This window comes from Eublepharis macularius, chromosome 8, assembly GCF_028583425.1.
Source record: "Eublepharis macularius isolate TG4126 chromosome 8, MPM_Emac_v1.0, whole genome shotgun sequence".
Lineage (NCBI taxonomy): Eukaryota > Metazoa > Chordata > Lepidosauria > Squamata > Eublepharidae > Eublepharis > Eublepharis macularius.
Window position 1 is genome coordinate 582,391 of NC_072797.1, and position 22,693 is coordinate 605,083.

The 22,693-nt window shown below is 59.1% G+C and overlaps 1 protein-coding gene across 1 annotated transcript; it reads left to right on the forward strand.

Annotated features, from left to right (window-relative positions):
* The first annotated feature begins 4,088 nt into the window (after nt 1–4,088).
* TMEM8B (transmembrane protein 8B) lies at nt 4,089–18,599 on the forward strand. The gene is given in 13 exon segments (XM_054986608.1): nt 4,089–4,119; nt 5,106–5,295; nt 9,840–10,047; nt 10,846–10,979; nt 11,559–11,830; nt 12,832–13,193; nt 13,408–13,504; nt 13,654–13,799; nt 14,139–14,274; nt 15,059–15,237; nt 15,635–15,781; nt 17,446–17,562; nt 18,255–18,599. Coding segments are annotated over 13 exon segments (2,364 nt in total).
* Nucleotides 18,600–22,693: the final 4,094 nt, after the last annotated feature.

A 22,693-nucleotide genomic window follows, 5' to 3' on the forward strand; every position in this document is an offset into this window, starting at 1 on the left:
GGAGGGGTGGCAGCAAATCGGTGGGGAGAGGAGCAGAAACGTTCTCTTGGCTTTCCCCAGAAAAAGGAAAGGTGGGGCCGGTGGATCAGGACGGCTCGGGCCAGGTTCTCATGTACCTCTCCGTGTGGGAGGGCACATTTCGCTGCAGGAGAAAAACTGACAGCCCTCCCGGGCCAGGCTGAGTTCTTGCACTTCCACGGCTGTTTCAGACGTTGCTGTCTCCTAGAATACCGTTAACTCTCGGGCAGGGAAAAGCGTGTACTTCGCAACTGATAAAGCACAGTGCAAACGTGTGGTTTTTCACCTTCAGTGGAGTTAACCTTTGCGTGAAAAAACAGGCGATTGGGAGCTGACGCGTTAGGCAGCCAAGGAAACAGTCGCCTGTGGCCAAACACAGCCGTGCCTTTGCCTCTTCGCTGCGCCGTCCAGGCGCCATCACGCTCCTCCTGTCACTGGCGACCCAGGCGCAGAAGGGGAAGCGAGGCCACGTCTTCCCCGCTCTCACGCCAGTGTGCGACACGCAGCCCCGGAAATCCTCCCCAGGAAGAGCCGGTCCTGCCTTGAAAACCCCAGCAGGGGGCGCCGTAGGCCAGCCATGACCTGACAGCCCTTCCTCCTCCCGTCAATCTCTCCTCCGGAAGGCGCGCAGAACTGGGGGAGGGGGCTTTGCCCTAAGCGAGGTCCGCGGCCCCTTGCACCGGGGGCGGCCGGGCAGCCTAGAAGGGGTTGGGGGCGTCAGTCCGGCCCACCCGCAGAGCGGGGGGTGGTCTTCTCGCCAAGACCAGCCTCGACGGCAGCCCCTTCCCCGCGGCCCGGGCGAGGCGCGCTTCTCCCCGGGCGCCCGGTCTCCTGCCCGCGGCCCCGCCCGAGGTCCCGGGGGCGTCCGCCGGGCGGTCTTTCCTCCGAGGAGGCGAGCGACCGGCAGGCGGCTTGACCAATGGGCCGCGGCCTCCCCGGCAGCCCGGCCAATGGGAAGGCGGGGGCTGCGGCGGCCGCCCGGCCTGACGTCATGGCTGCTGGGCAGTCGCCGCCGCCGCCGCCGCTGCCGGAGCCCGAGCCGAGGCGAGGCGAGCCCAGCGCGGCGGCGTGCCTGCAGGGAGCGGGCGGGCGGGCGCGGCTCCGGGCGCAGCATGGGCCGGGCGGGCCTGGGGCGGCTCCCGCTGCTGCTGCTGCCGCTGCCGCTGCTGCTGCACGTGCTCGCCTGGCTCGGCCCGGCCGGTGAGTGGCGGGGCGGGAGGGCGGGAGGGCGGGCGCGGCCCCGGCCCCGGCCACGGCCACCCCCTGCCCGGCGGGGCGCAGCGGGAGCTGTCCGCGCAGGCGGTGCTGAAGGGCCTCCGACGGGGTCGGGCGCGGGGAGGGGGCGGCGGGAGCTGTCCGGCGCCTGGTGCTGAAGCTGCCGGGCCTGCGGAGCCGAGCGGAGGGCCGGGAGCGGGTCCCGAGGGCGCTTCCCCGCCTGGCCCCGCCCCAGCGGCTCCCTCGAGCCCAGCAGGCCAGGCTGCGCCCGGCGCCGAGCGGGCTTCTCGGGGAGGAGGCGCAAGGTCTCCCCGCCCGCGCCCCTTGTTGCCGAGGAGTCCCGCTGTCCGGGCACGGGGCACAAAGGGCGAGGGGGATGCCGGGCCTCTGCCCCGAGGCGCCTGCAGCTCCGAGAGAAGCCAGGCCGCCAGGGCACGCGGGGAGGGAGGCTGAGCCGAAGGCCGCACCGTCGGGGGGGAGGGGGCGCCTTCCTCTCCCCGGCGCCCCCGCCCCGCGGCCAAGCCCCTCCGCCTCCCCCGCAGCTCCTCAAACTCAGCCTCGGCATGGAGGGGGGGGGTCGTCCGTTGCGGGCTCGCCGGGCGCTTTCCTGATGCGCGTCTCTTCGGTTCGCCTTTGGAGGGTCTCCCCCTCCACGCGGCCGGATCGCAGGGGCAGAGGCGGCCCTTTGACGGAGCCCGGCCCGGATCCTGTGCCAGGCTCGCCTCTCCGGGCTGCAGGGCTGAAGCGCCGCCTTCATAACTCCGGGGGTATATTGAGCGCTCCTGTCAGCAGCACCCCAGGACATTTCATTACTTCGTAATTGATGGCTTTCAGTAAGAATAATGAGATCATTTTCATGAGGAAGGAAATGGATGATGGAATATTATATGTGCTCCCTCGAACCTACAAACAATATTTTATAGCGAGGGCTGACAGCACTTCCCTTGATTTACAGGGCAGAACCTGGCAGCCTTGGCAAAACCTGAGGGCTTGTCTTTGTTGCCAGGTGTGTCCTACCACATGCTCTGTCCACCCGCAGGTCCTTCCAAGCACACCTGGTGGCTGAGGAGGGTTTCCCTGTCTAAGGGGGATTGGAACCCTGCCCCCCCCCATCTCTGCCCATTTCTCCAAGCCGGGTGACCAGTAAGGGCTCTTACTGGGACTTCCTATTTCTGTGACTTGCAGGTTTCTTGGGGAAGACCCCCAATTTAAATATCTCCTCTTTGTCCTCTCTGGAAACCTGGAGAAAACACACATGCACACAAAACCATTGCTGCAGGTGAGGGAGGGTCCAGTGGTCCAGCATCTGCTTTGCATGCCAAAGGTCCGATCCCCCACATCTGCCCAAGTCAATGGAGAGCAGCAGCCAGAAGACTGGTCCTGAGAGAGCGCTGGCCCGACTCAGGAGAAGGCAGCTAGCTTCCTGTGTGTGCATGTGTGTACAAATCACACAGCTGATGTTGGGAGGCCCATTCTTGTGAGCAGTAATCTTTCAAACATGGGGGTGTTTTTCAGAGAGGAAGGCCTCACTCGGAGCCTGTGGTTCAAACCGCCCTTTCCGACATCCCTTCCCAAGCCACGCTGCGGGCCATTCAAGTGCCATGCTCCCTGCCCCGCCTAGCCCCAGTCCAGGAAGACTTTTGGGCTCCTCTTCCTGGCCCTACGCCCTGCTTAGTGCCAAAAGGTCCTGAGGCAGCCCGCTGGGTTCCAGTCTACTTCTGTGGGTGCCCTGAATACGCTCCGCTTGCCTGTTTGAAACTTTTGTATCCCTCTCGTCCACGTCCCCCTGCCATCAAAGAATAGCGAAAGAAAAGATTTTAAAACATTTGATCCTGACAGGTGTCAAGGAAATCACTGTAGTTTACAATTTTAACCAAAATAAAACAGTAAACACAAACAACAGAGTTTAAAAAACTATAATTTTTTAAATACAAAAATATATTTTCCTCCAATTACTTCTTCGCTGAAACCATTCAAGTCAACATTTCGGTGTATGGAAAGAAGTACTTTTGTTTGTTTGTGTTTGTTTGTTTGTAGCCTGCCTCTCTCACGGAGACTCAAGGCGGATTACACAGTGTGAGATCCACCCCCCCCCCTTTCCTCACAGCCACCCTATGAGGTGGGCCAGGCTGAGAGCATGTGACTGGCCCGTGGTCCCACAGGGAGCTTCCTGGCTAAGCGGGGGTGTGAACTCCAGCCTCCCCAGTCTTAGACCAGCTCTCTAACAACTGCCCCGTGCCCCTACTGGATTCCCAGTATGAATCTCCATGTGCATCTCAAAAAGAGTCCAGTAGCACCTTTAAGACTAACCAATTTTATTGTAGCATAAGCTTTCGAGAATCAAGTTCTCTTTGTCAGATGCATGGTACAGAGACTGGTCAAATATAGAAGAGGAGGGGGGAGGAGGGGAGGAGAGAGAAGATGCAGTTAGGGGGGGAGGGGGAGGGTGCAACCAAAACATTCCTTTGCTAGTAAATGTAAACATCTCCTTTTGGTGTCCTTTTGGGGTCAGTTGGCTTGGGTGAGGCTTCAAAGGAGTTTGCCCTGTTAGTTTGCAGCAGTAAAACAGCTAGACCATCCAATTCCTATGTAGTATAAGCCTTCGATAACCACAGCTCTCCCCGTCAAATGCATCTGACAAAGAGAACTGTGGTCCCCGAAAGTCCACGCCAGGCGCCACTGGGCTCCCCGCAGAGGCCTTTGCACCCCCCAAACACACGAAAATATATATATAATGGAGACTGCATTTTTCAAAAATATATTTAAAGGCAGCCCCAGGGTAGTAGAATACCCTTGCATAGCCAAATGGGGATGCTTCGTCTAAGGCAGGGCCCGCTCGGCACAGTGACGCCGCAATGATGGCCATCCTGGCTGCGAAGGCAAACCGTGATTCTCTCGGTCCATGACTTACACCAGAGTCCATGTTGCTGGCGAAAGGAGCGACAGTCTTCAGTCCAGCCACTGAGGCCCTCCTTCTGGTTGCGAGAGGGACCCCACCCGTTCTGCTCCTCCTCCCCTCTCCTCCGGGCTCCTTCTCTCTGTCTGTTGGTTCCACCGAAGATCTCTCCCCCCCCCACCGCTCTTATCCTTACAAAACCAAACCCAGCAAACCAGCCCTGCGGTGCCTCCTGGGAACTTCCTGAGCTGCTACAAAGACAGGCAGGCAGACAGGCAGACTGACTGACTGACTGACTGACTGAACTCCACAGCCTGAGCGGCTTCATGCTGCTGCTTAGGAGCCCGGGAGGGGGTGTTGCCCCCACCTGGGAATCCCAGAGGAGGCTGGAGCCCAGCTGCCCCCCAGAAGTTTAGGCCCCTGCCGGGGAGGAAGTTTGTACAAATCTGGGACAGCCCCCAGATTTGCACAAAAATCCGGAAAATGGGGAAAAACTTGACAGTAATGTTTAAAACTTTTAATAAGTGACTTCAGAGAGAAAAACAGATCTTATGATGCTGCGTGGTGAGATCGCAGCCCCTATTTTGACAGTTGCTTAGCAACCCCTGAAATAGTCAAAGCGAGTGAGGGCAACTGAAAGATGCCGCTGCCAGGTGTTGCCAGGAGGAGGAGCCACTGCAGAGGTAGAGGTGAGGGGGCCAGGTAGGAACGGGCAGGGAGGGTGACAGAGGCACTGCCAGGTGGGCCAGCCAGGCCAAGGGGGCAGGGCTGTGGGCAAGTCGGAAGGCAGACGGGCCTGGCAGTGACTGGCAAAGTGGCCCTAGCTGGTTCCTAGGGTGAGAGTTGTTCCATTGTGGCAGAAGGTTCAGTGCCTGCGTAGACGGCCCTCTTGGGCGGGGGCAAGGCCGGAGGCACCCGGTGGGTCACAGGCTTTTCTGCAACCCTGACTCAGCCCCCTCCTCCTTCTGCCCCTCAGATGGGCTCTTTGTCACCGACTATTTCACTCGGACGCCCCGCAAGCTGAACGCCTTCCGATCCTTCACCAGCATCGAGCTTTTCCATTTCCGCATCCCTGAGGACACAGTCGTGGCTGTCTGGAATCTCATCACCTTCAAAGAGCAGGGCGGCACCTTTGGAGACCAGTGCCCGGACCGAAGCGTCACTGTGTGAGTCGGAGGGGTGGGTGGCTGCTGGCTTGCTCCGTGAGGTTAGGCCTTGGCTGCTTCTCTTCCCAAGTAAAAGGGACAACTCGTCTCCCTGGATCTGACCAAACTGTAGATTTCATCACCATATTTAGCAGCAGGCCAAAGCACTGGGGCAAGGTGCCAAACAAAAGAAAAGCCCGTGTATTTCTGCCATGCAAGTTTAAGCTCCTGTTTCTGCAGAGAGAGGGTCTGGTGGGCCGAGCAGCCTCCTCTCCCCAGGTCTCCCATCTTGCATTTTCCACTGTGGATGTTGCCTCCAGACTGGGCTGCTCCCAGGCTCCAGGGCCTTCACTTGGACAACAGAAGGGACCTCACTGCTGGCATTCTCAGAACTAGAAGGCAGAGCAGCTTTCGAAGTGATCCTGGGGAGAAAGCTGGCAGGAAATGGGAGCCTCTGATTGGGAACAAGTCAGTCCCAAGGGACAGCAGCGTCAGGGCTCAGGGCGGTACCAGCAGGAGCACAACAGAAACTGGGAGCAAGAGCAGGACGGCAGAGGAGGGCCAAGCGTGGAGACGGAGGGGCGGAGGGTTGTCCGGAATGAAATAGGTTGCAGGTTTCTGTAGGGAGCTTTACAAAAACGAGGGGAAGAGAAGCGTGCGTTAATCATCAGGCATGCAAAGAGAGAATCTGAGGAGCGGATTGCTAAAAGCATCAAGGCAAACAAAAACCATTTCTTCTTGTGAGGATAAAATGGAGGAGAATGAAGTAAGCCGCTTTGTGTCCCCAGGAGAAAGGCAAAGTATAAATGAAGTAAAATAAAAATAAAATAAATATATCCAGAGCAGGAAACCTGCCAAAAAAAACAGTTGGGCCCTTGGATGACCAAGAAATAGAAGGACTGCTAAAGGAAGATGAGGGAATGGAAGAGAAACTCAATTAATCCTCTGCATCTGTTAGAATGCTGCAGTAGGATCAAAGCAATTAAATTATAGGCTTTGAAAGTCTGTCTCCAGTGTTGCATCAGTACTTAGTTCTCGTGGCCCTTTCTTCCATGCCCAGGATAATGCCCATCGCCACTTTGGGGTCAAGAAGCACTTTTCCCCAGGCCAGTTTAGTTAGGCGTCCTGGAGGTGTTCTGCCAACTTCTGGGCATGGGGCAGGAGTCACTGGGGGTGGGGGGGGAGGTCGTTGTGAATGTCCTGCCTTGTGCAGGGGGCTGGACTACCTGACCCCGGGGGTCCCTTCCAACTCTCTGATTCTACGATCTGGGAGACTTGGGCTCAGATCCCCGCTCAGAGAAGTCCAGATCCCTGCTCTGCTTCAGAGGCTTGCTGGTTGACCTTGGGCCAGCCACACCCTCCCAGTTCTTTGCACCTGTGTTCACTGTGGGAAGTGTGGGTCACGTAGCCACGCTTCAGCTGGATTTGCAGAAACGGGCCTGAATAACGGAGCAGATTGAGGTGATGAAAGATGAAGTTCTAGACTTACGGGGGAAATTAAAAACCAATCAAGTCTTCAGGCCCTGATGGCATACACCCCGGGAGCTCCCTTAGGGAACCCAGATGGGAGACTGTTGATCTACCGACACGTACGTATAACTCATCACAATAACCAGCCACTGTAACTGAAGACTGGAGAGTATCTAATGTTTCACCAGTTTTTAAAAAGGGGTCCAGAGAGAAACCAAGCCTAAGCACAAAGCAACAAGCCTCACCGCTGTCCCAGGCAGATTGGTAGGAAGTAGAATCAAAGACAGAATCGTTCGGCACACAAAGCCTGGTGAGGGGAAAGCAGCACGGCTTCTGCGAAGGGAAGTCCCGCCTCACAAGCCCAATAGACTCCTTTGAGGAAGTAAAGGAACATGTAGACGAGGGCAGCCTGGTAGATATTATTGACTTCCAAAAGCCTTTTAACGAGGCGCCTCACGAAAGACTCCTGGGCCGAATCCACACGGCTCAAGTTTGCCGCTATTTTCCCGCCATTTATGCGCTTCTCAGAGGGCTGTTCACATACTCTCACCTCAATCCCGCCATTCTATCGCATCTGTTGTGCTGCGCCTCAGACGAGGTTGTCACGCTTTCAAACGCTTCTCTTGCGGTTCCCAAAGAGACCGCCCCCTCTTAACCACGCCCACTTCCTTGTTTCTCGCCTTTCCGGAACACCGTCCCTCTTTGCCAAGCCATTCTTATGGTCCCATCTCTGCCCGAGGCATGCCCGCACCCCTGTCCAGTTTATTTTTTTAAAAGGGGGGGCATTCCCAGCACTATTGCGCAATCCTGTTCATGAAGATCACCCACAAGCGGTTCGGGAAGTGGCGTTGTAAAAAGTCCGTGGAGGCATCAAGCCGGGGGGGGCGGGGGGTTGCCATTTTTTTACAGTAAATAATGTTTCACTGCCGAAGGAGAGCCCAGGTCATTTCTGATAAGCAGACTGTGCCTGCAAAGGTGGACTCTTTCCGGTTTTTTAAAAAAAATATTAAAATTATCGGTATAGCGAAAAATCGCTATCCTATACTTATAGTTGAACAGTAACATTAACCAATCAAAGGAATCAATGGGGGTGTGGCCCCGCCATTGCAATTGAGCAGAAAATCGATATAGCAAAAATCTAGCATTAAATTTTTTAAAAAGGCTACGTGATGTTGTCATCGGCAATGGAGGATCTAAACCCGCCCCGTATCACATGATTCTCCCAGGGATGTGAACAGAGTATAGCACGACACTGGCTCAGTAAAAGAGGGGATGTGAACACAGACTGGGACGTTGCAGGATAGAATCCAGCACAATTATTGCATAAGAAGAGTGGAAGGTAGGGAAGTGTGGATTCAGCCCTGGGTAATCTTAATAGTTTTGGATAAGAGGATGGGTCTTCTTACCATTAAAAATTGGTTGGACAGGAAGCAAAGGGTAGGAATAGACGGGCTGTTCTTGCAATGGAGGGAAGTGAGCAGAGGGGGAACCCGTAAGGTTCAGTATTGGGGCTGGTGCTATTAATTGGTTCATAAATGATCTGGAACTAGGCATTGGAACTGGGGGTGAACAGTGTAGTGGCCAAGTTTGCAGATGACGTAAAACTATTCAGGATGGTGAAAACCCACATGGACTGTGAAGAGCTCCGGGAGGACCTCCACAGATGGAATGAGTCGGAAGCAATGTGGGACATGAAGCTCCATGCAGGTAAGTACGAGGTGATGCGCACTGAAGAGAAATCCCAGGGCAACAGGCTAATGGGGTCTGCCCTTGCTGAGAGCGAGAGGGAAAGAAACCTTGGGGTCAAAGACAGGGTCAGCCCCGCGTGCTGCAACAGTCAAAAAGGCAAACTCTTTGAGGAAAGGTAAAAGAGTCTGGGGCTTTTCAGTTGACTACGGAGGGGCGTGACAGAGGTTTATAAAATTATGCACTGAGATGTTGATCCTTCAGAGTAGGGTGCTCAGCTAGAGGGACCCCTGCTCTGATCCAGCAGGGCTCTTCTGCGCCCTCGTGGTTTCGTGGGGTCACTTTGCCCCCTCCCCTAAATCCCTTTCTCTCTGGCCATGCTCAGTCTGGAATTGCTGTTCGAGTGGCCGTCGATTGCCTGGAATGTTTGCTGCACTTTCTACATATCAAGCGGCCTGTTGCTTTTGTCGTCCTTTTATTTCTTCAACCTTAAGCTACAGAGAGAGAGAGAGAGAGAGAGAGAGAGAGAGAGAGAGAGAGAGAGAGAGAGAGAGAGATGAAAATCAATAGGAATAGCCAAGGATTGAAATGCAATTCTATAAGCAAGAGGCAGGAGGAGGTCGCATCTGGAAGGCTGGTGCGGCAGGCGCGGAGTGCAAAGCCCCCCTCCCTTCTCCATCTGTCTCTCCCCCGACCAGGACGAACGACTGGGAGGATCCAAACTCTCATCCTGCCAAGTCCATGGCAAGCCCCAAGAGCTGCCTGCCTCCAATTTCTCTCTGCAGGAAAAGGAAAGAGAATCTGGAAGGAGGAGGCAGGCCTTTGTGCCAGGCCCCCACCCATTTTGCTTGGGTGGGGGAGATGCAAACAGTAGCTGTAAGAGTCAGCAGGGAGCCCAATGAAACGTCTGCAGCCAGGCAAGCCGCAGGTGTGAAAAGCAGGGAGGAGCCCGGCCCAGTCCCCGAGAGAGCCCAGGCAGCTGCCAGGCAAAGGGGAGAAGTCCCGAAATGAGGCCCTCCCAGTGCCACAGATAGGTGGGCCTCCTGGAGCCGGCAGTGAAGGGTCTCTTAGCAGGGGCTGAGAATGGGAAGGCAGGCAGGCCAATAGATTTCAGCACTGTGGTTGCAAAAAGACGGCTCCCCAGGATGGGGTGTGTGTGTGCGCACTGGAAACGGGGAATTCGCCCTTGCCCAGAGCAAAGGGCCGGCTGGCCCCTGGGGATCCCTTCCAGCTTCCTTTCCTTGGAGCCAAGGGCCCCCAGGGCTTGAGCCCCTGACTTTGGAACAGGCCCTTCATGTCACACACGCAGCGGTTCGTTCAGGCAAATTCTCGTGTCACTTACTGATTTTCACACCCAGCCCACGACGGAGACCCAGATTCACGCCTCTCTCTGTCTCTCCCCCGCTCAGGTATTTCCGTTCAGGGGCCCCTCCCGTCATCAGCCCCCTGCACGCCCACTTCCCCAGGGACACGGCCGTGCCAGGCTCTTTTGCCCTCACGCTCACCTGGACGCTGCCCAACCGGACCACGGGGGTCTTCAACATCACCAGCCCCCTGCCTGGGGACTGGTTCCTGGCTGCCCACTTGCCCAGGGAGCAGGGCAAGATTTCTGTCAAGGTGAGGCTGTGGGCAGGGCCTGGGAAGACGAGCTCCCTCTCTGCTTGCAGGGCGCAGACGGCCCATTCATTCGGTGGGAGCAAGCAGGCAGCCCCTGAGAAGGGAGGAGAGGAGCGGGGCAGGAAGGAGTTCCGTTCCCAGGGTGCTGATTCTTGAGGTGCAGCAGTGGGGAGGGGGAGCTGGGGGGGGTTCAGGGGTTGCCTGTCCTCAGATTGGCTCAGTTCCCCCAAATGGGTCCTGCTTTGCAGGCCCAGCTCTTTGGGGACAAAGCCTCGTCTTTCTGGTTGAACTGTCTGGTGAAAGGGAAAGGTCTCAGGGAAAGGCCTCAGCCTGTATCTGTAGCAACCTGGGGTGGCCGGTGTGGGGCCATGTCGGCCAACAGCCTTTTATTTCCTGTAAGGTTATGCCCCCCCCCCCCGCCGCAGCAGTTCTTTCTTCAGAAACCACGCCAGTTCTGAGAACAGCCCTCCAAACCAATGGAAGGGCATCCACTTGCCTGGATGGCAAATTTGGAGGAGGAAAATGGTTGGGGTCCCAAGGGACAAAACAAGGCCAAAGGGACGTGGAGTGTCTGTGAGAAGAGGCCAGGCCAGGCCAGGGCAGGGAAGGGCAGGGCAGGGCAGGGAGGCCAGAGGGAGGCGCGGCGGAGCGGGGCCTGGGCAGGGTGCAGCCAGGCAGGGACAGGCACTGCTGGCGGGGGGGGGGGGCTCTTCGGCTCCAGGGCCAGCAGGTCACTGCGCTCTTTCCGGGGGGGGCAGGCTGTGGGCCTTCTAATGCTGACCCTCCTCTCCTTTGCAGGGACTTGCGGAGGACTGCCAGTACCTCTTCCAGCCACAGCTGATTGTCCAGCGGCTGGTGGGCATTGGGGTGCTGTACCCAGGCTACGTGGCTGACCACGTGCTGCCCCCCCACAACCGCTCCCTGCTCTACAAGTGAGTAGCCGCAAAGTGGGGAAAGGCTTTCCTTTGTGGGGGGTGGGGTGGAGGAGACGGGTGGAAACAAAGTCCTTCTCAAGGGGATTCAGAGGCTGCCCCACCCCACCCTGCAGCCAGAGGCAGGAGGGAGAGTGTCCCAGGGCCTGAGAAGGAGCTGCTGCTTCCTGCACAGCCTCATACAGGTCCCAGACTGCCTGCCTGCCTGCCCGCCGTGCGAGTCCAGAGTGGGCACTGAAGCTCCACCTCTGCAGGAAATCTTGCTCAGGCTCCCCCTGCCACCGCGCCCGAGGTCTCCCCTGGCTTTTCTCTCATGTGCAGCAGCCGCTCTTTGTAGCTTTAGGGCCAAGAGACGCTGCTATTTAAAAAGAGAGGAAAAGTCTTCCCAGGTTGGCCCCTGGCACCAAATTCTGCAGTGCTTGTGCAGGGCTAGTGCTGAACAGCCGGGGAGCTGCCTGTGGCCCCCGGCCCAGTGGCCCTCTGTGACCTCAGCTGTTCTGGGGGTGCAACCTCAGCTCCAGGGCTGGAAGACGGGCGAGGCAAGGGCCAGCCGTGACCAGGCCTCTCTCTCCACCCCAGGGTCTTCATTCCCAGCTACACCTCCCGCGTGCTGGTGCAGCTGCGGAGCTGCCCCGGGGCCAACCAGAGTGGAGAGGGCTGCCCGCTGTGGCTGAAAGTGCGTGGCAAGGCACCCCCGCTGCACAACTCCACTGCCGCTGACTGCCGGGAGCAGTCGCCCTGCCGCCTGGCGCTGGATCTCCCCTTCTGGCAGAACTGGTACTACGTGCTGGTGGAGAAGGAGCTTGGGGTGGCCGGCAGCGTCAAGTTCCAGCTGCTTGTGCAGCTGAAGGGTGAGTGAGGGCGGGACGGGGCTGCCGGGTGGGGGCGCAAGGCAACACCTGCAGGGGCCTGAGGATGCTGCGTGCCAAGAGGAGGAGCAGGCGAGCTGCGAGAGAGAGCAGAGGCAGGCAGAGGGGCCCAGGGGACTGCTTAGGGAGGATGCGGAGCAAAAAACGTCATTTTTTAAAAAAGCAATTAATGCAGCAAACCACAAAACATTCCTCCAGCTGCACCACCGGCAGGGTGAAGACTGCGGCAAAGCTGCACGCCCCCACCCCCAAAAGCGAAAGAGGCACCAGGCTTGGTTTCAGACAGCCGGCACAAACAAGTCCCCAGGGCTGCGTTGGAGGCGACTGTCTAAAACCCTCTCCTGGCCTTTCTGCCCTTTCGGACAGCAGAGAGGCCGCCGTTCCTGATGGTTGCCCACTCAGGGGAGTAGGGAAGGCTCCCAGGGCGAGGCCCCCTCTGCAGGCGGGTCCAGGAAGGTCATCGCCTCGGGCTCGGTTTGCCGTGAGGCACGACACAGTGGTGGGCATGAGATGGCAGCGGGTGGAGGCGGAAGGACGGGCCGCAGCGGCTCTGGCTGCAGGAGTTGCGCTGTGCTTCTCTAGACTCCTGAAACTGGCCAACTAACACAGCATACGGAGGGCAAGGTGAGAACCTGACTCTTGGACTTGGGCTAAGTTTTCACTTGCAGGGATTTTCCCATGAGGGAGCATTAAAAATGTGGGGGCCCCGGTCTGAAGTTACCACCTTACCACCTTGGAACTGAAGCCCCTCATGCTGCTATAGACCTAGAATAGGCCTGAGATCATCGGGTTCCAGAGTCATAGAGTAAACGGGGCCTCCGCGTACCAGCCTAGGAGGGAATGCTGGAGGAAGGAGAAAGGAAGCTGAGAGACTTGTCCTGGGCTGAGGCGTGGGAAGCAGAGGTCCCCGCTGACTGGCGGGTGGGCACTGGTGGCAGCTGCTGCCTCTGCCTGTGTCTTTGACCCAGTCCCTTTGCCCACAGACTGCTCCCGGACAGGCCTGACCCGCGCCCCCTTCCAACTGCCTGGTTCTAATCTGAACATGCCGCATTCCTTTGGCTCCCCAGGGAGGGTGGCGGTGGCAGACAGCCAGCCCCCCTCCCCTCCAAACGTCTCCCATCACCCACCGCCCTCTGCCCCTGCCGCCCCTCCGGCGGCCAGCGAGCACTGCTGGCCCATCCGGCCCACCCTGCGCAACGAGCTGGACACCTTCTCCGTGCACTTTTACATCTTCTTTGGACCCAATATCTCGGTCCCTCCGGACCGGCCAGCCACCTTCGCCATCAGCCTCCTGCCCGTGCTGGACAGCGGAGGCACCCTCAACCTGGAGCTCAAACTCAATGTGGTGAGTTAGCAGGCGGGGCGGGGAGAGCAGGGTGCTCCTGTGGGAGAGGTTGAAGAAAGAGAGTCCCTGAAGGGGGGCTCTGGGAATGGGAGGGGTGGGCCAAGACGGGCTGAGAATAGCCCAGGAAATTGCGGGGGGGGGGGGCCTTGCTGCGCTTGAGGGCCATCCTGCGGGAGGAAGGGATCCCCCCACAACGGGTCTTCTGTTTCCTCAGTCCTCCCTGCGGGGGGAAAATGCCACCGTTTTTGCCTGCTTGAACCACGAGGTCCCTCTGGCACTGGAGGAGAACTCATCTGTCAGCTGTGAGACAGGTAAGGGGCAGCCACGTCCAGCTTGACATGCCCAGAAGGTGGAGGCCAGGCTGGCAATGCTATCTAGCCATTGCTGGGGGGGGAGGTTGAAGCTGGGGGGGGGGAGCTCTGCCCCGGCTACTGAAGCCCCTGCTGCTGTTTCTTGGCAGAACTCCTGGCTGGGTTCCTCCTGTCCATCAATGCCACTGCCCCCCTTGCCCGGCTGCGGATTCCCTACCCACAGACGGGGAGCTGGTACCTGAGTCTGCGCTCGCTCTGCACCTCTGACCGTGGGTAAGGCGGCCCAGGAAGAGTTGTGTCCCCCCCCCCCCGCTCCCCTGAAGCAGCTTCAGGGACTGACTGTTCTCCGCCCCCAGGCCGCGAGAGGGAAGCCTCAGCCTGCGCTCTCCCTCAGAGCTCCGGGGGCTTGTGCGGAGACGGGGTCCCTCCCAACCGCCTGTGCACGCCACTCTCCTGCCGGGATAGAGGCCTCAGCCATCGCTCACCCTGAGCCGCCCCATTCCACCTCCCATGCTCTCTGCCTGCAGATACTCCACCCAACAGCAGAGGCCCTCGACTGAGGGGGGGGCTTTCCCTGCTGCGCTCCCCCCCCCCGTGGCTGACGCCCTGCCCCCTTCTCCCCTCTAGGCTGGAGCCATGTGGGAATGTGACTGCGGAGGTGTACCTGCGCACCTACCTCTCGCCCTGCATTGACGACTGTGGCCCTTACGGGCAGTGCAAGTTGCTCCGCACCAACAACTACCTGTACGCGGCTTGCGAGTGCAAAGCGGGTGAGCCGAGCGGGGAGGCGGAGCCAGTGGCAAGCAGGGGGGTGGGGGGCCCTGCAGGTTGCGCTCACTGGCGCAGCGGGAAAGACGCCCTGCCTACTTTTTTATTGCTCCCAGCACTTCAGGGGCTGATCCACACATCACAAAATCCACGGGGGGGGGGGGGCCTCAGGAGCCACCACAAGGCCTCGGCATCCCAGGGCACCTGGAGTTCTGTGCTGGGGATGAATTTCCCAAGTCCGCAGGGGCCCATTTTGGATCACGATGCAGGTGGACCAGGAGAAGCAGTTCATACCTCTACCCTGACCTGAAGAGCCTCAGCGAGTGGCTTTGGGTCCCCCCTGGGGAAAGTGACAGGCAGGGGTGGCCCTCTGTGACTCCCCAGGCTGGCTTCTGGGGCCTGGTCAGGCCAGGAAAGAGTGGGAATCAGAGGTCTGAAGCTCCTTCTCCCAACACTCTGCACTCCTGATCCAAACTGGGCCCCCACTTGCAAGTTCCTAGCACAGAACTCCATGGCCACTGGACCTGGCAGTGTGTGACTCAGAGCGGAGCCAGGCAGGGCCGGCCCTTGGCGTCAGGAGTGCGCTGCCATGAGCCCGGAGTCTCTCCCGTGGCCTCTTGACTCCACTGGGATGGCCTCCGGGGAGTGGGCCTTTTCCTTTGACTTGCCGAGGCCATGGGGGAGAAGCTTTGTGTCGTGGCCCCCATGGGGGGATGGGGGTGGAGCAGAGGGTCTGTCGGGGGTGGGGGCCAATGGCTTCCACCCCTGACCTCTCCCTGCCCACAGGCTGGAGCGGCTGGGGCTGCACGGACAACGCAGCCGCCTTCTCCTACGGGTTCCAGCTGCTCTCCACACTGCTCCTCTGCCTGAGTAACCTCATGTTCCTCCCTCCGGTGGTGATTGCCGTGCGGAGCAACTACCTCCTGGAAGCGGCCGTCTATATCTTCACCATGTTCTTCTCAACGGTGAGTGTGTGTGTGTGGGGGCTCCTGGGAGTGAGGCAGCAACACTCTCTCACACACACACACACACACCCGCCTGCTTGCTTCCCCAGGAGGAAGCCCAACGGCAGGGCGAGGGGCAGAGCTCCCCGGTGAGATTTCCCTGCAGATCCCGGCTTTGGGATCTCTCAGGCCAGGAGGGACTGGGCCCGAGGTAACCGGCTGAAAGTACGGACGCCTCAAGTCCCAGCATCTGTGAGCCCAGGGCAGGGGCCTGGCCCAAAGCAGGCAGCAGGAAGAGGCTGGGCGGCTCACACGGCCTCCTTGAGGAGGGCCAGGCAGGCAGGGAGGGAGGGAGGGAGGGAGGGAGGGGTGCTCTGCCATGACTAACGCTCCCCCCATGAACTCCCCCCCCCTGCAGTTCTATCACGCCTGTGACCAGCCGGGCATCGTGGTCTTCTGCATCATGGACTACGACGCGCTGCAGTTCTGTGACTTCCTGGGGTCCCTCATGTCCGTTTGGGTCACTGTGATCGCCATGGCCCGGCTCCAGCCCGTTATCAAACAGGTAAAGGAGAGTTCAGGGCCCGTGGCATGCAGAGAGGGACCAATGCCATGTGGAGAACGTGCTGTGAGGCCAGAGGGGTCACTTGGGGGGCTGGGAGTTCCCTCCTGGGACAATTCTGCCTCTGTGGGTCTGCGACGGCCACGCTGCCTCTCCGGAACAGTCCCGGACTCTCCAGAGGGCTGCTTGGGACTGGGCAGAGTGGCTGCTGGAAGCAGGAAGGGGGAGGACAGGTGTGGGGGCTGTGGGGAGACATGCCAGTGGGGGGGGGGACGGCCCCAGGCTGGCACGTTTAGCATCCCATGCCGCAGGAAGGAAAGTCATGCCCTCTGAGCTCCCAGAGCCCCTGCTGCCAGGGAGGAAGTGGTGCCGCGGAGGTCAGCATGAGCCCAGGAAGCAGGCGGGGTCTGTTGTTTCCGAGGAGGAGGAGGAGGAGGAGGGCTGAGCAAGACTTAGCAGAGCCAGGCCGACAGGCGGAGAACGGGGCAGCTGGCTTCAGGACCAAGGCTTGCTGCCGGGTAGCTGTTTCGCTGTGGCACCAGCAAGGACGGGTGCAACTTGGAGCTAATGCTTGATGACATACATGGGTCAGCTTGTGCCTTCCAGGTGGAGACAAACTTATACTTTTAAAAAAACATTTAATTTTTTAAAAAAGTTTTAGCTACAGTAAGTGTCTCTTATTTAAAAATCTGCTTTATAAGGAAACATGAACTTGATGCAAACGTATGATCCATGTATGAAAGTCTGCCTTTTTGTAACTGGTTGTTCCTCAGACCATGTGATTTTTCATGCACTTCTACTATGGCTTCATCTGGGGGGAGGGGGGCTGGCAGGTCACCCCCAGTGCGGCCCTTGGAACGGCTCCCTCTGGCAAGCCCCCCCCCCATTTATGCCTAGCAACTGCCTGGTGTCTGCAGCTGGCTCAGCCCTCTAATGAGCAGCAACCGTATAAGTGCAGACCTTTCCGTCCCATCTGGCAAAGAAGAGCAGTGATCTGGACAGGAAATGTTGCCGGCTGTTGCTTCTGGCTGAGATTAGGAGCGTTTTAGGAGGCAAAGCAGGACGAGGCAGGACCGTTACATGGCAAAGGAGAAAGGGCAGGCGAAAGCCCAAAGGAGCACTGGACATACAAGACCAAACACCGAGGAGTGTGGGTTCCACCCTCCATCTGTCTGCAAAGGCCTCCCATAGCTGCAGGCTGTAAAAGAGTGTGTTCACGGCCCCAGAGAGGGTCTAAGCACCGGCTGGATCGTGCATCATTCTCTAAAATGTAAAAGTCGGAGACAGGAGATGCTTATAGCATACCTCCCTGAAGCTGCAAGAAATCAATGTACTTTCGTGCCCATGTGACTCGTGACATGAATCCCAGCACCTGCCTGCCTCCCCTCTGGCCTGGGCTGCACCTTCTGGCCCTGCTTCATGCAGTTACCACACTTGGCGCATGGATTGCTGCCTGTGGGTGCAGAGCATTCAGGGCAGTGGGCGCTTGAGTCCCAGAGCTGTTTCTCGGTCACCTGGGCTTAATTTTGACCTGCTCCCTATTACCCCATTTCAGTTTTTATTTGTCAAAGGTGGGGGTGGGGTGGGGCTGGTGGAGAGGCCAGGGCTGGAGCTTGGGGCTGGCGGTCACTGACTCATGCGGCTCCCCCTCTGCCTCCCCCGGGCAGGTGCTGTACCTCTTGGGGGCCATGCTACTGTCCATGGCGCTGCAGTTGGATCGACACGGCCTCTGGAACCTGCTGGGACCCAGCCTCTTTGCCTTGGGGATCATGGCCGTGGCATGGGTAAGGCCAGGGCGGTCTGGGTGCCCTCCTCCACTCCAAGACGAAATGCAGACGCCCCAGCCCCTCCTCTCCGCACTTCACGCCAAGGCAATAGCCCTGAGCCCACCTCCTGCAGCAGCACCGGGGTCTCTGCAGCCCCTTCTCAGCATCCCCCCACCCACCCGCAGTGGCACGACCCTTCCTGCCTTGCTGACCCAGTGGAGGTTTCCGTCATTCTCACGCCTGTGATCGGGACCAGTGGGGGAGGGTGCCTGGCCTAGCACAAAGTGTGTTCTAGAACCTGCCTTCTTTCCATGAGCCATAACACGGAGGACGCTCACTCCAGCCTGTGACTGGCTTACGGAAGAGGTCAGTCGAAAGAGGATCCACCCCCCCTCCCCCGGTGAGGTCCAGGGATTCCGACTCACTTTTTCATCCCGGAGTGGGAGTCCACGTCCCCCAGCCCAAGGCTGCTGTCTGTTCACTGGCCCTTAGAGGACCCAGGAGAGGCTGATCCCCCCCCCCATCCGGGCAGGCTAAGCCCAGTGCCAGCTTTCCCCTTCCCCTTTATGTCCTCCCAGAGACCCTGTGAGGTAGGTTAGGCTGTGAGAGAGAGGCTGGCCCTGCACCCCATTGCAGGCATTTGAACCCAGATCCAACCCATGGGCTTCTGCCCCTCACTGGCTGCCTTGACGCTCTCCTTTTGCCTGCAGACAGCACGAAGCATCCGCCGGAGGCGCTGCTACCCACCCACCTGGCAGCGCTGGACCTTCTACTTGCTCCCCGGTGCTCTGATCGCAGCCTCAGCCGTGCTGCTCTACGCCTTTGTGGAGACGGAGGAGAACTACTTCTATATCCACAGCATTTGGCACATGCTCATCGCGGGCAGCGTGGGCTTCTTGCTTCCCCCTCAAGCCAAGGCCAAGGGCACCAGTTTTGCCGGCCCACTGCCTCGCCGGAAAGGCTGCGGCTACCAGCTCTGTATCAACGAGCAGGAAGAGCTCGGCCTCGTGGACCCAGGGGCCGCAGCCTCCGTCACCAGCGTCTGCACTAGCTGATGGGAGCTCAGGACAGACTCAGGGAACCGGAGCCCCACAGGCATAGGCGAATCTGTGGCTGGGCTGCTGCCCCCCTTCATGCCCAAGGCCAAGCGTCCTCCCGCCAAGGGAGCTTTGGCCCAACCACGGACTCCCCTGCCTGCCTGCAGCCTGACAGCACGCCAAGGGCTCCCTGCACGCAAGAGGCTCAGGAGTGTGGCTCCGGCATGGAACAGGCACCCTCCGGAGGAGCCCCCAGGGCAGGCCCAGCATCATCCTGCACCGCAGGGCCCGCCCCGCCCCGCCCCACCCTCGGATATGCAAAGGGTCCTGGGAGAGACTTGGAACTAATCCTGGCTGACCAGTAAGGAGCAGCAGGACACGCTCCAGAGTCCTCCAGCACAGGAGCCAACTGCCTCCAGGAGTCTGCAGTGCTTGCTTGTGGCGCAGGAGCTGGGGCTGGTGCCTCCTCAGCAGGGCGCACAGAGAGGCCAGTGGCGGCACCGTGGCTGCTGCTTGGGGCCCTGCTGTGTAGGGCATGCAGTAGGCGGAGTGGCTGGGCCCGCCTGTCTTCTTGCTTCGGACGTGGCGGCTGTTTCTTCCCTTTGCCAAATAACCGAGGCCGGAGAAGTTGGAAGCATTGTGACCTGGCTCTGTTGGGAGGGGGAGGGAAAGAGCAGTGCCTTGGATCCCGGGGTGGGTGGGGGGCATTCTGAGCTGACTGGCGAGGGCCTCTGCTGCGTGAGGAACAGGCTGTGGGGCCACAGGGGCCAGAGTCCTTTCCTTGGTCCTGACCCCAGCAGAGCCAAGTGCCTTCTCCTGATGCATCCGCCTCTCTTCCAAGCCCTGGGCCTTCCCTTCTCTGCTCTGCAGTCTGCTCTTCTGTGAGAGGCGGGCAGCCCCCCCTCCCCCCTCCCCGGGGGCCAACAGGCATGCTTCTGTATTGACTGCATGGCAGCCACGGCCGGTGCCAGGGCCGGTAGCACCTGATTGCATCCACACAATACAGTGTGGGGCCAGCAAGGCGAGGCATTTAGCTTGGTCAGGTTTGTCTTTGTTTCTGCTAACCGTTTTAGCAAGCAAAGGGAAACCTGTTGGAAAAGGCAGGAAGTGAGAATGAGGAGGGGAAACCTAAGCAAGCCACGTGGCTCCCAGAAGCTCCCTGGCCTGCCCACGGGCCCCTTGGCTTCCTGGCCCACCACGTGGGCGTCCGTCTGACATAAGGAAATGGAAGGCGTTTCATGCCCACAGAGCAGAAATGTTTGGAACATCCACTGGGGCCTGGCAGCACAGGCTGGCTCTTCTCCCTGGGGGGAAGGGAAGGGAAGGGAAGGGGGGGCACCTGTGCCCTGACTCTCCCGGAAGGGCCCTCCCTGGTCAGTCCGGTCTCCCCCGGCTGGCTGCGGCTCTCCAGGCACTCTGGCAGGAGTCTTTCACGTCACCTCCCACCTGATCCCATGGCCGGGAGATGCTGTGGGGATCCGGCCTGGGACCTCTTGCGTGCCCACAAGACCTTCTGCCCTGGCCACAGCCCCGTTCCCTTGGAAGGGTCCCACCAAGGGGCAGCTGGGGCCAAAGATGCTGCAGCTGTAGCAAAGCTTCAGGGCCCAGCAGCCAGCTCACCTCTGCCGGGAAGGGCCAGGGGAGCTGCCCCCCTGCCAGGAAACCCCACCCCCAGGACAGGGGTCTGGCTGGCTGGCCTCTGGGGAAGGGAGGAGGAGGCTGGCCTCACCAGAGCACTTGAGAGGCCTGTTCAGGACGCAGAGCCACCACGTGGCTCCCAGCTTGGGCCTCTCTGCTCCAGAGAAGTGACAGGCTGTTGGGGGACCACCGGGGGGTTGGGGGGGTTGGGGTGCAGTAGCAGGAGGGGCACTCCAGCATGATCAGGGAAAGGCAGAAGACCCCAGGGAGGGGCCTGCCTCATGATCCCTGTGAGCGGCACAGCTCCTAAGGGGACTGCAAGCAAGGGGGATTCCGTGAACTTGTCTTCCACGGCCCAGAAGACGGCAGGATGCACCAAGGGGAAGGCACCAAGGTGCCGAGGGCAGCAGTGTCCAGAACGGAAAAGGGTGGGGTGGCTTCCGGAGAGCCCCTCCTGCCCCTTCCTGCGGTGGCTCTGCCCAGTCAGCGCTCCAAAGGCCCCTTTTGCATGCACGACTGCGCACGCCAGGCAGCAGGATGGCAAGGATTCGAGGCGGTGTGCAGGAACGGTTGCGCTTATTGGGCCTCACACTGCTGGCCCCACTGCTGGGACTGCCACAATAGGTGAAGCATCAAGAGTATCTTTTCTTCTAACATCCTCTTTCTCCTGTGGGGCACAAAGAACAGCGGAGTGGGGGGGGGGCTGCTGAGACCCTGCATCCACTACAGAGCTGAGGCCAAGCGTCCATCGCCCCAAGGGCTGGCTGCCGGAGCGCAGAGGCATCTGCAGACGAAGCTGTAGCTGCATGCATGACCCATCCCGGGCCTGATGCAACGACCCCGGAGAGCTAGAGCCTGCTTTGGCCTGAATCCCAGCTAGCAGAGGGAAGGGGACGGTCTTGCCCCAGTTAAGGGCCTCCCGGGGGCCTCCCAGGTCGTCCCCCAGGCAAGTGGAGCCTCCTGCTCCCTCCCCCCCCCAGCAAAACAGACCTTTGCAGCCTGGAGGGTTGCTCAGGTCCATGGGTGTGGGGAGACAGAAGGGAGGCTGGTGTGCCTCTATCTCAGCCATCCTGGGTCCAGTGTTTTCGCTGCTTCCTGGCCTATCCTTTGCAGCTCAGAGATTCCCTAGGAGAGGATTCACGTGATCCTGGATCTGTAAACTCAAAGCAGCCTTCCTGCATTCTCCCGAGCATTTGTTTGGTTGCCCAGATGCCCTGTTCGGCACCAGCCCCTTGACCATTCCGGGGTGATGCGCAGAGCCCCCAAACCTGCTCTGAATGTGGCTGCAGCCAGACCAGGAAGCCGGAGGCAGATCTTGACCGGATTAGAGACGGTCTCGATTCTCTTAACAGGATTACTTGCAAATCAAGCCCTCTGCCACTTCCCAGCGCTATGAATGTTTGGTTCTGGAGGGTGGGGTGGATTACAAATGTCCTCGTGGAAGAGCAGCTGGTTGTATCCAAGGGGGGCGGAGCCCCCACTGTGTTCTTGCAGCATTTCCTTCAACTGCAATTTCACAGACAGATGTGACAATTGTGTACATTTCCATTATCAGCGGCTGTATTATAGCTAAAATACAATTTTTTTTAAGAGCGCCAAACTGCAGGATACTCCAGTTCCAGAGCCAGACTCACGTGAGGTCTTTTGGCAGGAAGAAGAAGAGGAGAAAAAACCCACAGAACTCAGCCAAACAAAAAGAAAACGCAGGAGCATTCCACAGGCCCAAGGAAGCACACGCTAACGGGCAGCGAGGGGGTGCCCATCGGGCAGGGACGGAGGCAGAGGAGCCCCTGTGCATGGCATTAAGGGAGAACTCTCGCCTAATCCAGGGGAGCCCTTGGGACAAACCCAGAGCCAACTGCCAGGGGCTGTGCCAGGGAACTGGGCGGCTCCAACCTCAGGGCCCGCGGGCCCAAGGAAGGGCCTTCAGGGGCTGCTCCTCCTGGGCTCCAGGCAGCCCGCAGGGCAGCAGCCAGGCCCACCACGCCTGCGGGCTTGTGTCTCTTCCTGAGGCCACAGCAAAGTCGCCATTGCGGGGTGCCAGAAATGCGCTTAACTGACGGCAGGTTATGATGGCTATTATCTATATTTATTAAATTTATAGTCCGCCCTCCCCACAAACGGGCTCAGGGCGGATTACAACATACAGATAAAAATACATTGATAAAACGGTAACATCGAATAATCATAAAAATCAGATTCAGCAGCATAAAAAACAATCCCTACGCCAAGTTCCTAGTATCCCAGGACGGGATTCCCTTCACCCTTCCCTGCAGTCCATAAGGAGAAGAGAGGGGTGGAGACGCGAGTTGGTGCGCGATTAGTCACCATTCCTACATGGGGCAGATGACCCATATTGCCCCCCACTAGTAGGAGACAGGCAGGGAGGCCAATCGGTGGATCTCAATACTGGCCTCAGCCAAATGCCTGGCGGAGCATCTCCGTCTTACAGGCCCGCCAAAAGGACACAAGGT